The 14,977-nt window shown below is 49.7% G+C and overlaps 1 protein-coding gene across 7 annotated transcripts in view; it reads left to right on the forward strand.

Moving 5' to 3' along the window:
- DOP1B (DOP1 leucine zipper like protein B) overlaps positions 1-14,977 on the forward strand; it is a 131,134-nt gene that overhangs the window by 93,540 nt on the left and 22,617 nt on the right. For 5 of the 7 annotated variants that reach the window (XM_044948200.2, XM_044948202.2, XM_044948213.2 and 2 more), the window contains exons 22-27: positions 2,157-2,279; positions 3,715-3,870; positions 8,659-8,714; positions 11,402-11,506; positions 11,619-11,685; positions 14,022-14,166. In XM_044948200.2, coding sequence (XP_044804135.2) covers positions 2,157-2,279; positions 3,715-3,870; positions 8,659-8,714; positions 11,402-11,506; positions 11,619-11,685; positions 14,022-14,166 — 652 coding nt within the window. The remainder of the gene's footprint in view (positions 1-2,156; positions 2,280-3,714; positions 3,871-8,658; positions 8,715-11,401; positions 11,507-11,618; positions 11,686-14,021; positions 14,167-14,977) is intronic. The other 2 variants (XM_044948207.2, XM_006071973.4) reach the window with 1 other exon arrangement.

A 14,977-nucleotide genomic window follows, 5' to 3' on the forward strand; every position in this document is an offset into this window, starting at 1 on the left:
TATTATTATTCCCAGGTGACAGGTGAGGGGTGTAGAGAGAGCATGTGATTCTTTCTGTGGTCAGTCTGGCAGTCTGACTCCCAGACCAGCGGGCTTTTAGGTTCTGGGAGGCACAGGTGGCCTCCAGAAATTTTCTGTCAGTTCCAGGGATGACCTTCAAGGGAAATCTGCCACAGGAACCTGCTTAAATTTGGCCTAAAAATTAATCTCTAAAAAGGTTCAGAAGGTTCACTCAGCCTGAGCCTCCGTTTCCTCCTCTGTGAAATGAGTCTGTTACTAGTGCCTACCCCCTGGACTGATGGAAGAATTCATTGTGGTGATGGCTGACATTTGTTGGGGGCTTTCCAGGGGCTTCCCAGGTGGCTCAGTGGTTAAAAAAAGAAACAAACAAACATGCCTGCAGTGCAGGAGACATGGGTTCAGTCCCTGGGTTCGGAAGATCCCCTGGCAAAGGGAATGGCAACCCACTCCAGTATTCTTTCCTGGAGAATTCCATAGCAGAGGAGCCTGGCGGGCTACAGTCCACGGGATCGGATGAGTTGGACATGATTGAACAACGACAATGCAGCATTTACTGAGCACTTAACCCAAGCCCTCCCTGAAGGACCCAAGGTCCTGAGCCGGGGCCCGCGTGACCTCTCTCAAGCAGAAACCATGGTAGGAGGGAGAAGAAGTCCCCATCCCCGGCTCAGTTGTATCTAAAGTGATGCTAGACAAAGGCAGTGGGGACGGGGACGTTCAGTTCAGTCCCTCAGTTGTCTCCGACTCTTTGTGACCCCATGGACTGCAGCATGCCAGGCCTCCCTGTCCATCACCAACTCCCAAAACTTGCTCAAACTCATGTCCGTTGAGTCGGTGATGCCATCCAACCATCTCATCCTCTGTGGTCCCCTTCTCCTCCCACCTTCAATCTTTCCCAGCATCAGGACCTTTTCCAATGAGTCGGCTCTTCTCATCAGGTGGCCAAAGGATTGGAGCTTCAGCTTCAGCGTCAATTCTTCCCATGAATATTCAGGACTGATTTCCTTTAGGATGGACTGGTTGGATCTCCTTGCAGTCCAAGGGACTCTCAAGAGTCTTCTCCAACACCACAGTTCAAAAGCATCAATTCTTCCACGCTCAGCTTTCTTTATGGTCCAACTCTCACATCCATATATGACTCCTGGAAAAACCATAGCTTTGACTAGATGGTCCTTTGTTGGCAAAGTAATGTCTCTGCTTTTTAATATGCTGTCTAGGTTGGTCATGGCTTTTCTTGCAAGGAGCAAGGGAAGCCCAAGGTAAATCCATTCATTCCACAGGCACATGTGTGCCTGCTGCTCTGTACCTGGCCCTGCCTGTCCACGAGTGGACAAGACAGAGGGAAGTCCTTGTTCTCCTGGCAGGCACAGACATTAACCATCCACTTTAAAATAATGATGAGAAGCGCTGCCAAGAAACGCAGGGCACTCTGCCAGCCTGTGACCCCTGCTCTAAGGGTCAAGGAGGCCTTCCTGAGGCAGAGGGGCTGAGCCAAGACCCAGGATGAGAGGATGTGCCTTCCCAGGTGTGTGTTAGAGGCTGGGAGACCCGCAGCATCCACGAAGGAGGGAACACAGAGGTTTCCGGAATGCAGAGAAATCCAGGCACAGCAAAGGGGAGGGTGGCGAGTGACGTCTCAGCCATGGCGTGGGTCCGTTTTTGTTGGCTGCATAATAAAATTAGGTAAATGGCACATATTTCTGGAAACTGAGGCACATCCGTCCTGGTACTTACAAGCCCTCCCTGAGCTGGTTGAGGCCAGCCCGGCTGGGGGCTTCCCTGCAGGGTCCCCGCTTTCTCGCTGGGTCTGCAAAGCCTCAGGTGACTTGCTCCGAGCCCTGCCCCGCTCCTATCTGCTCGAAGGTGGTATCCATCACTTCCCAGGAGTCTCTGCTCTGCTGTTTGTGCACCTGGACCGCCCCCCATGTGTCCTGTCCAACTCCTCCAGGCGGTGCTCTGCACCACCACCATCTCCCCAACCCCCCCACCCCGCCGCCCCCAGACCCCAGCATAGTGCCCACGACCCTAAGACGAAAGCTCCCAAGGTCACAGGTGCTAGTGGTGAAGTGCACAGTCCACTGGAGCCCTGACTGTGCTCTCACTCATCGTTTTTCTGTTTTGTTTTGTTTTTTAAGACCATACGACAAAAAATTTTAGACTTCTTGAACCCCTTGACAGCGCCTCTTGGAGCTCAGCTGACAGCCGCAGTTGCAGCCGTGTGGAGCAGGAAGAAGGGGAAACGCCACAGTAAGACAAAGGTAAAGCCCGAAACCGAAGCCACGCGCGGACGGCCCCGTGCGACCTAGAGGTGACCCAGAGGCCGCCGGGGGAGACCGCGGAGGGCCCCCCTACTGTGTTAAACTCGTGACGTCATCGTCTAGCTGTGCCTGTTACAGCGAGCTGGGGGGAGGGAGTGGAGCCCGCCCAACCTCTGTTTTCTTCTCTTCCTACTGTACGATGGGTATATCGTACTTTTCATTTAACATTTTAATCTACTGTCTAGGAGTGTACCTCCAAGAATGTGTCTAACATGTACATTTCAGAGAACAACACCACTGCGGGACCTGCCCCCCAGCCTAAGAAGTGGTTCCTCATTCTACCCGTGAGGACCCCTGGGGGCCCCTCCCTGGTTATAGTACCTTCTAAAAGCTTTCTTTTTTTTTTTTTTTTTTTTCCCAAACCAATCTTTTTAAAGACTTTCTCTTTCTAGGGCAGTTTTAAGTTCCCAGCAGAATGAGAGAAGGGTATAGAGAGTTTCCCTAGTCCCCTGCCCCCACACATGCACCTCCCCGCCCCCATCAACATTCCCCCCACCCCCCTCCCAGAGAGGTATGCTTGTCACAGTTGCTGAGCCTCCACTGACACAGTCACAGTTGACATTTGGCTTTTTTTAATTTATGAGAATAATACTCGTTTGTGATGGTAAAGAAATCATCGCATTCCTCTGCCAAGACTTTGGTTTACATTTTGCCTAAGTGTTCTCCACCGACTGGTCCATCACAAGGTCCTGCCAGGAGCTTGGTCTCCTGTTTCTGTAAACCCAGCACGGGCTTCACCCTCGGTTCCGTCCGTGGTCCGTGTAGGTTCCTGCCTGGTACCTCATCAGAGCGTCTGCCCCACCCCCGGGCACTGGCTTGGCGCCCAGTGTGGACCCCATTACCCAACGAGGCAGGATAGGCTGGTGGTCCAGGCCACCCAGCTTAGCACCTGTGGAGTCTTCCCTGGCGAGGACCCTTGTACTTCCAAGGGCAGGCTCCCACCCCCATGTCGATCATCAAAACCCACCTCCCATGCGGGGACTTTCCTTCCTTGGCCAGCTCCTGTGAACCTGGTTTTCCTGTTTCGCTTGCTGTCCTCCTACTCTGGGGGCTGGCTCTGGATAATCAGCCTGTTTCCTTCAAGTTAATACTATGTTTCCAACACTCTTTCTCAGCTTGAACTCATAAAGACCAGAGCAATTGCCTGTCACTGGCTATGCCTTTTATTCCTCATCTGTACATATACTGATTACATTCCTGTGATTAAAAGCTTTTTTTTTTTTTTTAACCTCACTCTTCTTTGTACCAATACAGTCCTTTACCTAATATTCCTTTAAATATTTGTTTCAAAGATTAAAACACATCTCTTCCTCCGGGAGCAAGTATCACAGAGTGCTTGCTGGAAGTCCTGCTTATTTTTGTTGTCTCTCTCAAGAAACAGTCCTCTTCTCGGCAGATCGTTCCGGCGGCCAGCACGTCCCAGCTGACCCTCGTGGATCTGATCTGTGCGCTGAGCACCCTGCAGACAGACTCAGTGCTGCACCTGGTGAAGGAGGTGGTGAAGCACCCGCCGCAGATCCGCGGGGATGAGGTCAGGAGCCCGGGGGGCCCTCGGATGAATGCAGGACTCTTCTAGTCCACATCGTATAGATGGCATCTGGGAGGGAAACAGAGGTTGCAGGAGGACCTGGGAATTCAAGGGGCCGTAAAAGGGAGGTGTTCTCACCGGACTTTGTGGCAATGCACGAGACGTGTTCCACAGACTCCCGTCTTGAGGTGCGAACCACCTGAGGGGACGGACTTCCATCCTTACAGCCCACCGCAGAGCACTCTGCCCAGTAGTGGTTCTGTTTTCTGCAACATATTTTGTTTATTTGACTGCACTGGGTCTTAGCTGCGTCTTGCAGGATCTTTCGTTGCAGGCACACGGGCCCTCTGGTTGTGGCACTTGGGCTCAGCAGTTTCAGCACACAGGCTTAGTTGCTCCGAGGCAGGTGGGATCTTAGTTCCCCAGACCAGGGATTGAACCCACGTCTCTTGCATTCTCAACTACTGGACCACCAGTGAAATCCCTGGTAGTGGTTCTTATCAAGGGCCTGCTGTGCACCAAATCAAATAAATCTAGAAAGAGGAAATGGCACTTGGCTTGCAGGAACTTGCAGCCTAAAAAGCATCAAAGATAAGCAAAGCCAGACGCTGGTTAAAGGTGGAAAAGACCGACTTCATTCAGTAGCTCCAGCAGTAGGGGGAAGAGGTGTGATCAGTTCCAGCTTGTGCAGAGGTGAGTAGGTATTTTATGGGGAGGATGAATAGAAAGGGTGAAGGAGCAGGGCTTCAGCAGAGTCAGGGGAGTGGAAAGCTACAAACAAGCGGGAAAGGGCTTGGTGAGTGTAATTAGACCATAGTTACAGACCGTGTTGTGAAAGGTTGGTTCCTATGCTCCCCAGGAGACTGGGAGATAGGGGCCCCATCTTTCTTGATGATATTTTAAAGGGATGGCTACCAGGTCCTTGGGAAAGACATTCCTGGGTTGGAGAAGAGGCATTCACATCCCAGAGGGACAGAGGAAGGATTTGTAACCATAAGCTTTTCCTAATAAATGCTCGAAGGAGGGGTCTTCAGGAACGTATCAGGACTTGGCCGAACACACAGCAGATTCCTTCTGAGGCCGCGAGCTTTCTCATTTTAAGGGGGTCGAGGTCATCTCCCGAGGACACAGCCTTGAGCTGCTGGGAACCGTAGCCGTGTTTGCTCAAGTCTTAGCGTGTGGTGTGGATGGAATCGTTTGTGCCGAAGGTACAACCTTGTAGATGAAGGTTGAGGCTTGGTCAAGATGAAGTTCCAGAGGAGCCTGGCTAAGGACTTCCCTGGCAGTCCAGTGCTTAGGACTCTCCACTTCACTGCTGAGGGTCCCAGTTCAGTGCCTGGTTGGGGAACTAAGGTCTCACAAGCCGTGCTGTGTGGCTGAAAAAAAAACAAACCCAGAGACTTCTCCAGCTTAAGACTCCCTGCTGTCCAATGCAGGGCACCCGAGTTTGATCCCTAGTCAGGGAGCTGAATTCAACATGAGCCTGGGCAAACTCCAGGAGATAGGGAAAGCTGGCGTGCTGTAGTCCTTGGGGTCACCAAGAGTTAGACGTGACTTAGCCACTGAACAACAGCAGTAACAGAACTAGATCCCGTAGGATGCAACGAAAGCTTCCCCATGCCAGAACTAAGACCTGGAGCAGCCAAACAAACAAATATTTTAAAAATACAAAAAGCAGAGGGGCCTGACTAGACTAGGTCAAGGAGAGCATCTTTGTCCATGGGCAAGTTAAAAGTTTGCATAATTTTTGTCAAAGTACAAAATTCACACCAGAGGACTTAACTCATGCTGGAGATTCTGAGAAAGCAGAGCTCTCATCTGGCTGCAGGGAGGTCAGTGGTCTTTGAAGGGTGACGTGACTGAACCACAAAGCTCCTATAGTTTTTCTGCCCAATTTCTGCATAGCAGTTGAGGGAGCTTTTCTACTGCTCAGACATCTTTTCATTTACACACAGTGGTTTTGCAATAGAACAGACTCTATGGTTTTACACCTGAGAGGTCTTTGATTCCACCAAAGCAGACCTCTTCATTGAAAGTGTTGGAGCTATGTTGTTCTGAATGAATTTGATAGAAACCAGGGGTTTGTTCTGACCTTGAAATAATTGTCCTCTCTCAGGTAATTTCAGATGATATCGTCAGAAACACTCTTAAGAATAATTCCCTAAATGAAAATTAATGGAGTGGGCCAAGCGATCACTAAAAAATAGTTTTAATTCAAACTGATATTTGTATACCAGAGCCAGTTGGAGAAGGCAATGGCACCCTACTCCAGTGCTCTTGCCTGGAAAATCCCATGGACGGAGGAGCCTGGTAGGCTGCAGTCCATGGGGTCACTAAGAATCAGACATGACTGAGCGACTTCACTTTCACTTTTCACTTTCATGCATTGGAGAAGGAAATGGCAACCCACTCGAGTGTTCTTGCCTGGAGAATCCCAGGGATGGGGCAGCCTGGTGGGCTGCCATCTATGGAGTCTCACAGAGTCGGACACAACTGAAGTGAGTTAGCAGCAGCAGCAGCCAAAAAGTAGAACTAACCCGTCAGCAGATGAATGGATAAGCACAGTGAGGTCTATACACATGCAGTGGATTATGACTCAGCCTTGAAAAGGAAGGAAATTCTGACACATGCTATACCATGGATGAACCTTAACAGCATTATGCTAAGGGGAATAAGTCAGTCCAAAAGGACAGTATTGCATGATTCCACTTATATGGGGTACCCAGGAGTGGTCCAGTCCACAGAGATAGAAAAGAGATAGTTACTAGAAGCTGGGGGAGGAGGGAATGGGCTTGGTGTGTAATGGGGACTGAGTTTCACTCTGTGAAGATGAAATAGTGCTGATGAATGGTGATCATAGTTGCCCAACAGTAGCTGTGAATGTCCTGAATGCCCTTGTCCTGTACCCTTAAACATGTTTTACGCGGTAAATTTTGTCAAATACATTTTACCAAAATTTTATAACAAATAAATCTTGCTCTTAGATATTAAGGTCATAGCACAAAGGATGGTGAACAAAAGCTAAACCTTGAAATCAGAGAAGCGTTCACCCATTTTCCCCGCAGAGTGAGAAGACTGACCAGGAATACCTTTAGCAGTGTTTACAGCTCCGCCTGCCTTGCAGGAGACCCCTCCACTCGGGGCGCCTCCTCTGAAAGGACCCGTGGCTCAGGGTCGCCCTCTGCAGGAATGTCCACGCTGGGAGGAAGGCCTCCAGGGGCCTCTAACCAGTCAGTTACACTCTCGGCCCTGGTCGCCTTCCTTCATTCCATGTGTTCATTGAACATCAAGTATGTGCGTCCACAGTGGGGAACCCTGAAGAGTGACACTGCCCCCGCCCACAGTCAGCCTGTATTCTAGTTGGGGGAAGAAGATGAGGCAGCCTACAGCTTAACCCCGTGAGGCCAGATCATGGAACCGGCTTAAGGAATCAGATGTAAAATGGCCACGGGAGGCTTCATGGCATCTGCCCTCAGATCTCTTCATGGCCTAGGACTCTTGTTGCATTAGGGCTTCCCAGGTGGTGCTAGTGGTAAAGAGCCTGCCTGCCGATGCAAGAGACAGGAGACCCAGGTTCGGTCCCTGGTTCGGAAAGATTCCCCTGGAGGAGGGCACGGCAACCCACTCCAGTATTCTTGCCTGGAAAATCCCTGTGACAGAGGAGCCAGGCGGGCTACAGTCCACGGGGTCGCAAAGAGTCGGACACAACCAAAGCGACTTAGCACGCACAGCACTGGTTGCCTCTTACCCTTTTCTAAAAAGTATTTATTCATTTCCTGTGGGCATCGGGTCTCAGTTGCGGCATGCGGGATCTTTCGTTGCAGCACACAGGCACCTTGGGTGCAGCACTGAGGCGTTGGCACCCTGCAGCACATGGGATCTTGGTTCCCTGAGCAGGGACGGAACCTGCGTCCCTTGCCTTAGAAGGCGGGTTCCTAACCACTGCATGGCTGGCAGGAAGGTCCTGCCTTTTACTCTTGAACATGAATGTTCACATAACAGACCTTGGATTGGCATTTATAACTCCAAGCAGGTTGAGGTGGCCGGAGACTGGCCTTCCCCACGGCTGGTCAGTCCCTCCGAATGATATCCCGGCTACAGCCATGGGGGAGCTGGCCCTGCGACAGACAGCTTCGTGCAGAGTGCAGGTGCTTTCCCGCTTTGTTCCTTCAGTACTTGATCTACAAGCGTCTGCAAATCCTGGACTTAAAAATAAAAATCCAAAAGACATCATCTGGCCAACCGGCTTTTGACTTTTCGAATAACAAAGTTGCTTTTGTGGTTAGTTTAATTGGCTTAACTTCTATAACTGACAAATAGAAGAGGGAAAAATATGTGTTTTGAAAACCTATTTCCAAGTAATTCCAGCCATTTGGGACGTAGGGAAGTTGTCTGAGCTGTCTGGGGGAAATTCCCGGAGCTAAGAATTCGCATTTGGCGTTGTCTGTAGCTCGACACGGGCTCCTGAGGCCACCAGCTTCATGTCTGAGGAGGTTCAGTCGTTATGCCAACTATTGCTTAAATACTTGCTAAAAGTCTGGGGTGGGAAGTAGGTAAATGTGGGAAAGGACTGGGAGTCTGATGAACAGGGACCTAAGGATGTGGGCCGTCACAGGGTACGTTTGCTTTTATTTCACTGAGATCCTTTATATTATTATATTCAGAAGACTCCCGGAGCTGGAAACCTTTGCTTTGTTAGCAGATAGAACCTGTTTCGTTTCTGTATTTGAATTCTTGTCTTAGCCTTATTTCCTCCCACTTGGGAGTAATTAGCTGTGCTTTAATTTTCAGAAATCGCCCCTGGTGGATGTCCCCGTGTTGCAGTTTTGCTATGCGTTCATCCAAAGGTAACGCAGCCCCCTCAAAGGCATTTCTCAATTATAGATGCTGTTGCAGTGATTATAAGTAACTACTCTGGATTGTCCTCATTTTTTTCTTTTAACTGAAGTGCTGTTGATTTACAGTGTTGTGTTAGTTTCAGGTGTACGGCACAGTGACTCAGTTTGATATAGGTGTGTGTGTGTGTGTCTGTGTGTGTGTGTGTATGCCTTTTCAAATGCTTTTTCATTACAAGTTATAAGATGTTGCGTATAGTTCCCTGTGCTTTACAGTAGGTCCTTATTGTTTACCTGTTTTGTATACAGTAGTGTGTCTGTGTGAATCCCAACTCCACATTTATCCCTCCCTGCCTCCACCCATGTGTTTCTTGATTACTGGAGAGCCTTAGTTCAGAAAGTATCTGTGTGTTACTAACCCAGCCGTGTCTGACTCTGTGTGACCCCATGGACTGTAGCCCGCCAGCCACCTCTGTCCGTGGGATTCTCCAGGCAAGAATACTGGAGTGGGTTGCCATTTTCCTCCTCCAGGGGATCTTGCCAACCTGGGGATCTGAGAGGTGTCCTAATTCCCTCTCAAGCCATTGGAACACCCCGACAGTCTTACTTTTTCCTTCTGTAGAGAGCTAATCTGACATCTTCAAGTCTATGTGCTGTATCTTGAACACTTCGTCAGCACAGCTTTGTGTGAGACCTGGTAAACTTCAGAAGAAACAGTTTGTATTACCTTGATAACCAAAAAAAAGGAGGGGAATTTTAAGAACTTCTTTTAGGAAAAGAAGTGACTGTTTTGGATGCTCTCCTCAGTGCTTTGCCGTGTTTTCTGCTGGGCAGCTTCATGTCGATGGACTAGAGTTTGAGCAAGCTCCGGGGGTTGGTGATGGACAGGGAAGCCTGGCGTGCTGCAGTCCATGGGGTTGCAAAGAGACACGACTGAGCGACTGAACTGAACTGAGGTTTCTGTGTGGGTTTACTGAGCTGAACACCCATCTGCAGGGGTCTCAGCTGCAGTGGTTCCCCAGGTGGCTCTCTACAGGGAGAGAGGACGCTTTGCTGGCCTCCTGCGGCTCTTACGGCAGGTCCTGGTTACAGCTCCCAGATGCGTCCACTGTGCGGGGAGGTTAGAGCTGCAGTAACGGGAGTGAAGGGGGTGTAGCCCTATCTCACGGATGCCTCAATAGCCTCACGTGTCTCAGGGGATTCACCTTTAGTAAATTTGACCAAACTCCCTGGCTAACAAGTTCACATTCCATGGTTATTCTGACCCATGACACCCTAGGGTTATAGGAAGGTAGATGGAGGGTCCTAGTCCCAGGAGTCCCCTGGCCCAGGATTGAGTTCAGGCCAGCCATTCACCCTCCAACACGAGCATCACTGCTCTGCTTTGCTCCAGGAGGGGAAGATGAGCTGGTCCTTTGCTGTTGTTCAGTCGCTCAGTCATGTCCAACTCTTTGAGACCCCATGGACTGCAGCACACCAGGCCTCCCTGTCCTTCACTATCGCCCAGAGTTTACTCAAACTCATGTCCATTGAGTCGGTGATGCCATCCAGCCATCTCATCCTCCGTTGTCCCCTTCTCTCCTGCCTTCAATCTTTCCCAGCATCAGGATCTTTTCAAATGAGTCAGTTCTTCACATCAGGTGACCAAAGTATTGGAGCTTCAGCTTTAGCATCAGTCCTTCCAATGAATATTCAGGATTGATCTCCTTTAGGATTGACTGGTGTGATGTCCAAGGGACTCTCAAGAGTCTTCTCCAACACCACAGTTCAAAAGCATCAATCCTTCGGCGCTCAGCCCTCTTTAATGGTCCAACTCTCACATCCATACATGACTACTAGAAAAACCATAGCTTTGACTCTGTGAACCTTTGTTGTTCAAGTAATGTCTCAGCTTTTTAATACATTGTCTAGGTTGGTCATAGCTTTTCTTGCAAGAAGCAGGCATCTTTTTAATTTCATGGCTGCAGTCACCATCCTCAGTGATTTTGGAGCCCAAGAAAATAAAGTCCATCACTGCTTCCACTTTTCCCCATGTGCTTCCTAGTGCTCACTCATACGTGTCATAATCCCAGCAAGCGCCTGCGGCAGTGGCCTGAGTGACATCGTCCAGCGGCCGCAGGGAGGCCGCCTCCTTTCAGGGAGGAGGCCCCACCCAGGACCCTCAGGATGCCGCGAGTCAGGGACCAGCACTCGGCCCTGGGACCCTCTGGCTGCGCCCCAGCTGCCTCCCTGTGCAGTGCAGCATCACCCCACGGCAACAACCCCGAGTCCTCATTGCCCATGAGGCCTGACCTGAGAGCTACTGAAGATCAGCCTCCTGCTGGGTGACCCCTGGCCTCATTCTCTGCGACCTCCTGATGGCTCACTCTGCATTTCCAGTGATGTTAGGGAGGCCAAATGCTAAATGGATCCAGACAGGCCCAGAGATCCGTCATCCAGTTCAAGGCTTTCACTTTATAGACAGATGGCTGGTATCCAAACCTCCAAGTTCTTGCCAAAATACCACAATTTAACGCACATGTATTTTAATTTAAGAAGAACAAAACAGGTCAGGCAGATAAGGCATCGTCCTGTGCCTTCTAACCGCCTGCGCCTAAAATGTGCTTATAAGAAAACATTTTCATTAGACCTGTTCATGGCTGGATGTTTTTTTTCCCTCCTATGTTTTTTTGTTGTTGTCTGTTTGTTTTTATTAATAGGCTCCCAGCAACAGCCTTGCAAGAGAACTTCCCTTCACTGTTGGGTGTGTTGAAGGAGTCCGTGCAGTTGAATCTGGCTCCCCCTGGTTACTTTCTGCTTCTCAGGTACCGTGTTCCCAGCCACTCAACGTTACCGCGTTGTTTTTTTTTCTCCAGGAACATATATGTTTTCATTTCTGCTAGCATTCTCATTCTGAAGCTGATTGTCTCTCAACAGCATGCTGAATGACTTTGTGACAAGAACTCCAAACCTGGAGAGCAAGAAGGACCAAAAAGACCTGCAGGTCTGTATGTGCGCGTCCAGTAGGATGGTTCCTCTCCCAGGAGAGCATGGCCCCCTGCCCCCGCCTTCAGACAGTCTCACTGGAGATGATAAACAGTAAACATGGGGCAGAACCAGATCTTAGGTTTGCACGTGTTCCCACATCTGACTCCCTGCATCACTCTCTTCAGAGGACTTGATAGAGTCTCCAGATGACGGTTCTCATGTCAGCCTTGAGCCTTCCACCTTGCAATTTTCAAGGCGCCTGCTAGCTTCCTCCTGGACCCCGATGTGTGCAGGCTCACTCTTCAGCATGGCTGCAGCAGTAAATCTGTCTTTATACACAGATTCCCTTCCTTAGAACCTTCCCCCCCCTTCTTTTTAAAGCAATTCAGACTCATGGGAAACTTCAAAAACACAGAAAAGCAAAAGTAAAGCTCAGCCACCAGAGAAGGAAAATCTCCTTTGAGTAGAAACCCAGCCAATAAGTAGGATGGAGTGAGAAAAATCAGTATGTTACAACCTTTATAATCATCGAGTGAGGAGCTTTTCGAGTCAAGGCCTTAACTTCTTTTTCAGTGTCTTTTATTCATATATTTTTGTTGTTGAAGTGTGGTTGCCTCACCATATCGAGTTAGTTTCTGCTGTAGAGCATGGTGAATTCAGCTGCACGTTTACATATGTCCCCTGCATTTCCTTCCCTTGAGTCAAGGTCATTAAACCGTGCTGTGTATCTCACGGCCTTGGAGATACTGCCGCTCCCTGTTGTGACCCCTGGTGTTTGTGAGACCCTGAAGCTCTGGAGCTCTGCGTAAAGCCCAGTGACTCCTTTGGCTCCCCTGGTGGAGGGGGAAAGCTCCATCCCAGCGCATGTGCTGCAGCCCAGCCCGCGGTCAGCAGTTCCTACGCCAAGCTGAAAGCCCTCCATCTCATGCGGCCAGTGGCCTGCCGCGGCCCCGCCCCCTCCAGTCCTCCAGGCCGAGCTTTGGCTGTGGCCAGTAAGGCGGCTGGAGGAGCTTGATGGGCCCTTGCGTCCACCCCAGAGGGTCCCAGCCCTCCAGACACTGACCCCTTCCTACTGCTTCCAGGCACCCTGACTTCCCCATCTGCTCACCGCCCTCGAAATGGCAGCTTCTCTTAAGTGCTCAACCCCTTGTCTTGATGTTTTTTTCGTATTTATTTTATTGAAGCGTAAGCAGTGCCGTGTTAACGTCTGCTGTACAGCAGAGTGACTCAGTTTGCACGTATGTGCATTCTTTCTCCTCTTAGTTTCCATTATGGTTCATCACAGGATATTGAATACAGCTCCCCTCTGCTCTACAGTAGAGCCTCGTCGTCTCTCCATCCTATGTATATAATAGTTTGCATCTGCTGATCCCAGCCTCCTGCTCTATCCCTCCTGCTCCCCTTCCCCCTTAGCAGCCACAAGTCTGTCCTGTGTGTCTGTGAGTCTGCTTTCTGTTTCCTAGGTAGGTTCCGTTGTGTCGTATCATAGCTTCCACATGTCAGTGTTATCATCTGACGTGTGTCTTTCTCTGCCTGGCTTTGCTTAGCGCGATCATCCCCAGATCCATCCCTCCTTCCACGATCTCCCTTGCTGCCAGCGTCCATGCCTGCCCCTCTGCCTGGGTGCACCGTGGACGGTTCCCTCGGGTGTGCTGCCCCCGTCCCTCCCGCTCTTGCTTCGTGCCCGAATACACCTGCTGCACTCACAGCAGAAGCCAGGACTGCTCACGTGTCAGGGACGTGTAGCCCCTCTTAGCTGACGATACCCCATAATACCCGCTCCGTGTCTCCACTTGTGTCCTGGCTTCTTGACCAGATTCTGTACTGAGAGCACTCCTATGCTCTTCACCCTCAAGTCAGTTTGAACTTACTCAGTTTTGTTTCTGGCCATGTTTGTCGAAGGTGCATTTCTAGTAAGAACCGTGGTCCTAAAGAAACCAGAAATCCAACCTGCCAAATGCGTTGTGCCACCGTGACTTCCTGTGTATCCATTTTACCTACTGACCGTAGGGCAGCCACAGCTCAACGTATGGCTGCTGAGCCCTTGTAACGTGGCTTGCCTGAACTGAACGTGCCGTAAGCATAAAACACACATCAGGTTTAAAAGACTTAGACCAAAGAAGCATGCCGAATCTCACTAATAATTTTATATCGGTTATATGTTGAGACTACTTTGGATGTATCGAGTTACACACTGTGAACTTGTTTCTTCTTTTAAGGTAGTTACTCGAAGAGTTCATTACCTGTATGCTTCATAGCCGTGATTTGCATTATATTTCTGTCGGATGGTGCTACCTTAGGCACTTAAGACTCTCTTAACTTCCTTTCCTCTTTTCTCTCGGTTCCTCTCAGGAAGTCACTCAAAAAATTCTGGAAGCTGTTGGGAACATTGCTGGGTCTTCCTTAGAACAAACCAGCTGGCTGAGCAGGAACTTGGAAGTGAAGGCCCAGCCTCAGATCTCTCTAGAAGAATCCGACGCTGAGGAAGATTTGCACGGTGGGTGTATATGGCTCAGAAAGTAATGCCTGCTGCCAGGTTGCGGGTCTCTCTCTGCATTAAAAGTCATCTGGCTTTGCTTCTTACAAAATAAGTTGTAGTACCATAAACATAAGTTGTAGTAAAATGAACAGTAGAGTTCCACTGGAAGCATCCCAAGCGACCCATGCTACCGTGTTCAGCCTTCCATGAGCCTAGATGAGGGTCCTGGGAGATAACTTCCCAAGATAATTTGCATGGACTCAGTGGTAGAAATCTTTATGAGGTAAAGAATAGGGAGAATGCCTGTGGGGTTTTTTTTGTTGTTTCTTTGTTTTATGGAGCCGTGGAAAGAAAACTTAGTAAACCAGCTCACCATTGTCAAGCAGTTGATGTATTTCATTTCTGGCCTGCCTTCCAGAAATCCTTGTATTTGGTCATTGCCCAGGTCATTAAGATTTTATCACGGCAGTCACACACAGTAGGCACACCCCAGCCTTATTATTAGTTATAACTTCCTAGGCAAATGGTCGGGAGACTCTCAAAGGAGACTCATCTGTTTATTTGGAGGACCACTGACCAGCCAGAAACCCCCGAGGGGTCTGAATTAAATGCCACAGTGTGGACTGTCAGTTGCTGGTGCCCTAAAGACCACCAGATGAATCTATCAGTCAGGCACATCTCAGGTTATTAGATCTGCTGCAGCAAGGGAGACGCTTGGCTGAGTCAGAGGGGTGTCTCAGCAGGGGACACTTGGGGAAGATGGTTGGGGGCTGTAGGTCTTAGGTCGAGTTGTCTGTAGCAGATGTTTCAAGGTGGGTACTGGGTGGAG

Source organism: Bubalus bubalis, chromosome 1, assembly GCF_019923935.1.
Source record: "Bubalus bubalis isolate 160015118507 breed Murrah chromosome 1, NDDB_SH_1, whole genome shotgun sequence".
NCBI lineage: Eukaryota > Metazoa > Chordata > Mammalia > Artiodactyla > Bovidae > Bubalus > Bubalus bubalis.